General features: G+C 34.9%; 1 protein-coding gene across 4 annotated transcripts in view; it reads right to left on the minus strand.

The window, feature by feature from the left end:
• The window catches only part of RBBP8 (RB binding protein 8, endonuclease), a 119,544-nt gene that overhangs the window by 53,758 nt on the left and 59,262 nt on the right, over nucleotides 1-6,524 (minus strand). For all 4 annotated transcript variants that reach the window (XM_040479239.1, XM_040479238.1, XM_040479240.1 and 1 more), the window contains one exon: nucleotides 4,034-4,100. In XM_040479239.1, coding sequence (XP_040335173.1) covers nucleotides 4,034-4,100 — 67 coding nt within the window. The remainder of the gene's footprint in view (nucleotides 1-4,033; nucleotides 4,101-6,524) is intronic.

Here is a 6,524-nt window from a genome sequence, read left to right on the forward strand (position 1 = left end):
GTGTTGTATGGAAACCAATTTGACAATAAATTTCATATATAAAAAAAATAAAATAAAATATACCACAAATTACTCAAAAAAAAAAAAACTAACCTGGATTTAAATAAAATTAAAAAATAAAAAATAAAACTAAGTTTATTTATGTGACAGAGAGAGAGAGAGCGTGAGCGTGCGCAAGCATGAGCAGAGGAGAAGCAGAGAGATTGGGAGAGAGAGGATCCCAAGCAGGCCCCGTGCTGTCAGCACAGAGCCCAATGCAGGGCTTGAACTCATAAACCATGAGATCATGACCTAAGCTGAAACCAAAAGTCGGTTAAGCATCCAACTCTTGATTCTGGTTTAGATCATGATTTCAAGGTTTGTGGGTTTGAGCCCTACAATGGACTCTGCATTGACAGTGCAGAGCCTGCTTGAGATTCTCTTTCTCTTTCCCTCTCTGCTCCTCCCCCACTCACATGTGTACACACACACTCTCTCTCTCTCTCAAAATCAATAAATAAACTTAAAAAAAAAAGGAAAGATTTAAAAAATTAAAAAATAGGGGCACCTGGGTGGCTCAGTCAGTTAAGCATACAACTTCAGCTCAGGTCATGATCTCACAATTTGTGGGTTCAAGCCCTGCATCGGGCTCTGTGCTGACAGCTTAGAGCCTGGAGCCTCCTTCAGACTCTGTGTCTCCTTCTCTCTCTGCCCCTCCCCTATTCGTGCTCTGTCTCTTGTCTCTATCAAAAATAAATAAACATTAAAAAATTTTTTTTAATAAAAAAATAAAAAATAATAATAAAATGAAGGAGTAGGCTAAACCCTATTAGGTTTTCTTCAACAACCTAATATGTAGCCATGACTCTGAAGTCCTGTATGTTTATCAAAAACAACACGTCTACAATTAGATAGGGAAGACTTTGACTTAATGGTTCTAGTTGGCAGTAAACCCAATAAGGAACATCCAGGACTATTCACGTGTTTTGACCACATTAATTAATGTAACTAAAAAGACACAGAAAAATGGTGAGGGCAGTATTGCCCTATTGGTCATACAACACGTAGAATACTGAATTTTTTTTTTCATTTTTTCATTTTTTTTATTTTTACGTTTATTTTTGAGACAGAGAGAGACAGGGCATGAACGGGGGAGGGTCAGAGAGAGAGAGGGAGACACAGAATCTGAAGCAGGCTCCAGGCTCTGAGCTGTCAGCACAGAGCCCGACGCGGGGCTTGAACTCACGAACCGCAAGATCATGACCTGAGCCGAAGTCGGACGCTTAACCGACTGAGCCACCCAGGCGCCCCTAGAATACTGAATTCTTAATTAAGACATTGACAAACTAAAACATTAAAAAGAAATGGTACTTTGAAGTTGTGAAGTAATGACGCCTGAGTTAATGAACAGAGGATATTTACCTAAAGAAAAGACTCAGGAGGGCCCTGACAGTTCTCTTCATGAATGCAAAATAGAAGAGGGGGTAAAAGTTGCTCCAGATGCTCCCAGAAGGCAAAATTAGAATCAACAAATAACCTGTAAGTAGATTTATTTCTACACAAACTTAGAAAGAACCTCCTAAAACCTCACTAAAATTAAACAGGCTTGAGAGATTAAGCTTATGGTAGAGGTGTTCAAACAATGGCTATTTGTTAAAGAAGTTATATAAGGAATTCAATTTAGAAAAGTGTTGAATGAAATGAATCCTACAGTCCTTTAAGTGTATAGACTCCTTTGACCTTCACTGATTCAGCATATCCATTTCTCAAAACAAAAAGAACCATGACCTCAACATTTAAGTATTTGTTGTTGGTGACTGGTAGTGTTGAATATATGCATATATACACACAATTAACTTTATAACAGCAAATTTTTCCTGACTAATTTCTTACTACAGTGTCACTAAATAACTGTCCTACCATATAAGATATCTGTAACATCAAAACCAGCTTAGGTGAGTCAGGTTTTACTTCATTTAACAAGCAGAATATAAGTCAAACATTTTTTCTAAAGTTACAGTGGTTTAGGTAGTCAAAGAAAATACTTGCTATTTTTTTAAGCTGTCAAGCAAAAGTAAATTTGTTTAAGGACAGCAAGCTACTTTGAAAATAAGGTGACTAATGAGAACTATCTTAAATTTCAGAACTGAAAGACACACTAGATAATAACCCCCTTCACTGATCTGATTAAGCCATGTCCGAAATAAAACATGCATACCTTGAAGTTCATCTCTATGCTTAACCTTTACTATAATTTCAAACTTTAGCTTTTACTCTTCTAAGATGCCAGTGAGCTTCAACAGACAAATTTGTGACTTTCAGAACACTAAAAATAAATTAATTCTGAGTGAATCTGAATTTGTATTTCACAAGGTAAATGACATTATCTAATTTCAATTCACTTTATACACCTTGGTTTTGGAGGCATTCACTCTTTAATTCTGTATTAACCTCTATATGTTCATTATCTTCTTTATCTTTGGTATTCATAAATATCAAGGCTGAGGTGTTCAAAATACCATAAGCTACCTGTAAATCACAGAACATTAATTAAGTCAACCATCACTTATCTGAAATCTTTGGAACCAGATGTGATTTGGAATTCAGATTTTTTTTTATCATGAAGGGTAATACAGAGCATATACAGCTTATTACATAATACCTCCAGTGGCACCTGAGGCATCATTCTGTAGTCAAACACACTGATATTTTCATAGCAAAGCATAGGAATGTTCACATGAAGTGGGATAAATAAGGACTATAAATAGTATTCTGTGGATTAAGGTGAGGTTAAATTGTGAATAACATCCAAAAAAAAAAAAACTTTTGAATTTTAGAATTTGAGTTTTAGAATCATGTATAAAAGATTGTGGATGTGTGTTCTAGCCTCAACATGCATCATGAGTAAAACTGGAAAGTGTTGACATTTTCATACATACATGTTTAATAATCTCAGTCTAACCCTATAGCCTTCTTTCCTCATCTATTATCTCCCCTCAAAATTCCCTTTGCTACCAATATTTGTGAACTGATTAACATTGGAGGAATATCAAAATCCTACTGAATATCCATTACTTAAAAGTATACGGATAAGAATGTTAATTCCACCTGTGAGATGTGTTTATACATAAGACAATAACTATTCTAAGCAAATTAATACGTTATACCTGCATAGTTTACCAGTTTTTAGAGATGCCCACTCAAATACAATAGAAGATCTAAGAGCCCTATAAAAACCATTAAGACTATCCTAAATCCTAACTCTTAAAATATTTCACAAGTTTTATATAGATGGGAACTAAGAACTGGCCATATCTCAACCCTGTGAAAGTCAGACCATACTCAGAAAAAGATTCTTTTTAAAGATACTGTTGAATAATGGAAAGAACAGTGAGTGGCCTTTTTTTTTTTTTTTAATTTTTTTTTTTAGTGAGTGGCCTTTAAGTCAAAAGATAGGAGTCTGAGTGATAGGCTTAGTGAGACCATAGCAAGTTATTTGACTTTTGTGAACTTCAGTTTCCCTCTCTATAAAGCAGAAATAATAAAACTACCTTAAAGAATCATAGTGAGGATTATTAGATATAAAAAACATGAAACACAGAATAAAAATTATTATTTTTATTCTTTAAGAGAAATGGGAGGAGAGGAGCAGAAAAAGGAAGTTCTCCAGGCCCGAGAAATGTGTAAGAGGAAATAATTTATTCAGATTGCTTTTATGAAGCTTTTGGGTCAGGGCTTTGAAAAGGAAACAAATATTTATTTAAAATATAAATATTTCAAATAATTATAAAAATTAAAATGCTTTAAATTAAAACATTTTGATACTTTCTTTATATATACACTAACCTAAGAAATGCATACACTCTTCATATATACTCCCAAAACACAAATGAAAAGTGATTTTCTTCATATTATTGCAGAAAACTTTATAACTTTTTAAAATGAAATCTGCAACTCTTAATGCCTTTACAGTTTGTATAGCTAAGTATAATAAAGGAAGAAAAGTTGAGGGAAAATATTCAATTTGCTGCTGCAATTAAGGAAAAATACTTACTCAATTTTCTGTTGCAGCTGTTCAGAAAGCTTTTTATTTTCTTCCTGGAGAGTATTCTTTTCATTCACTTAAACATAACATGAAAAAGAAGCACACGTTATAGCTATATTAACATGTATGTCAGGCTTTTTCAACAGTACCAGTAATTATGGAGAATTAGGATTTCTAATTCCAAGTCATAATGTTAGAGTTAACATTATTGTGCAAGATTATCGTTACTAGGCAGTGATTACTACATCTCATATTGTGCCAGTTCCATGTAACTGATTAACTGATAATTTTATTTTATGCTTGTGGGCAGAAAAGAAAAAGTACTTCACGTACTGGGGAATATAGGTTAATTATTCATACTAAGGTCAAGAGAGCATTCCATCTATTACTCAGTCTTACTAATTTCAAACACCATTTTAGTAAAGGACATTTATCTTGAAATAAATCTGATAACAAAGTAAACCAACACTGAATAGCAGTGTAATTTTATAGCATAAGCAAATTTTCTTCCTTAGTTAATTATGCTATCAGTAATTTAAATATATCCATTGAAATAGTATTTGTTTCAATCTACCCTGGCTAAATTTTCTTGTCCATGTTTATTGAATTTAGAAAGCAGAAATTCAATTTTAGACTATAATTTCTATTGTAGTCAGCACAAAATTTTTTATAAACCCTTGTGTGATGTCACTGCTTAAGCGTGTACTGCACTAGGAGGAATATCTAGAAGATCACAGTAAATAGAACTAATCTCTACAAAACAAAGCTAATCATATTCCAAAAATTTGGAGATACGAACAGTAATCTAAACATTAAGTGCAGTCCGATGAGAGACCGGATATTACATAAACATGTTCTATACAACTGAAAGTGAGAAGGGCATTACAGAAGTACAGATAAAGCACTAAAAGAAATTCCAAGGAGAAAAAGGTTACTTTGGGCTCTTGAGTAGATGAGGAAGGGATTCATCAAGGAGAGGACAACTGAGCTGGACAGAGTGTTCTATGCAAAGAATTAATGGAACAAAGTTAGACAGAAAGAATGGGTATAATAAACGGTAGGAAACCTTCAAAAACAGGTTAAGAAATCTGAACTTCATTTAATATTTTTTTGAATTTATTTATTTTGAGAGAGACAGAGACAGTGTTAGTGGGGAGGGGGCAGAGAGAGAGGGAGACAGAGAATTCCAAGCAGTCTCTGCACTGTCAGCGCACAGTCTGATGCGGGGCTTGAACTCACAAAACCATGAGATCATGATCTGAGCTGAAACCAAGAGTTGGACACTTAAACAACTGGGTCACCCAGGCACCCCTGAACTTCATTTTAAAAGATTACCAGGTGTCATTTTTCATACATGAATGATGGGAAGACTGATTTGTTAGTATATACAGCACATACCAAAGCAAGGAAAAAAATGAAGTAAGAAATGAGTATCTGGACTAGAAATAGGAAGTGAGGACAGGTAGAAGAGATTTTACAGAGGCAGGATCAGTAGTTATTTGGCAACTCATCCTCTGTATGGTGAGAGTAGACAAAGATGGCCTTAAATTTCTAATTAAGATGGTTTACCTGACTCTCCCTCTCCAAATCCCAATGAAATGACAAAACAACTCTAAAAATAAGTCAACTCCAATACTGAAAAGCCAGAATGGGTGTCACTAGCAGATCAGAACTTTAAAAAAATTCATGAATGATTTAAAAATAGATAGCCTCAGACTGATGGTGAAATCCAACCAAAGAAAGGGCCTTAAAAAAAAAAAAGTGAGCTTTTTCAGTAGAACCTCATGTTTATTCCAGTCTAGGCAGCAAGGCCCAGAAGTTGCTGAATGAGCAAATAAAGGGTAACTGATAGTTGCCCTTAGGCTAAAGGGGGATAGATTTCCACAACTTTTAACACTGGAGAGTCCATTGTCTCCCAAGACAAGGAGATCAGGGCAATGCTCTCAATTAACTTTTGGTAATCAGGAGAGAGAAGTACTCCCATACCTAGAAGACCAACTATTCGCATACCCCACAGAAAACCTCTCCAGTCTTGTTTCCTTCTCTCCCACCCTCTGCCATTGGAGTAGGGCTCCTGTAAATCAGAATCTGCATTTACTGTTAGCAAAGTAGGGATTCTTCCTCAACCAAGGAAATGAGACTGCATTTAACAAAATCACCCATTTAGAGACATCTATAATTATAGACAATCAAGAGTAAACAAACACATAAAAAAACTAACACAAAACAAAACAAAAAATCCAAAATTTTAAAAGAATTAAAAACCAGTCATGGGGCACTGGGATGGCTAAGTAGGTTGAGCATCCAACTTTAGCTAAGATTGTGATCTGATAGTTTGTGAGTTCTAGCCCTGCATCAGGCTTGCTGCTGTCAGTGTGGAACCCACTTTGGATCCTCTGTCCCCCACTATCCCCCTTTCTCTCGGCCCCTTTCCTGCTCATGCTCTAAAACAAAACAAAACAAAACAAAACAAAACAAAACAAAACAAAACAAAACAAAA

This window comes from Herpailurus yagouaroundi, unplaced genomic scaffold, assembly GCF_014898765.1.
Source record: "Herpailurus yagouaroundi ecotype Mexico unplaced genomic scaffold, PumYag 142, whole genome shotgun sequence".
Classification (NCBI taxonomy): Eukaryota; Metazoa; Chordata; class Mammalia; order Carnivora; family Felidae; genus Herpailurus; species Herpailurus yagouaroundi.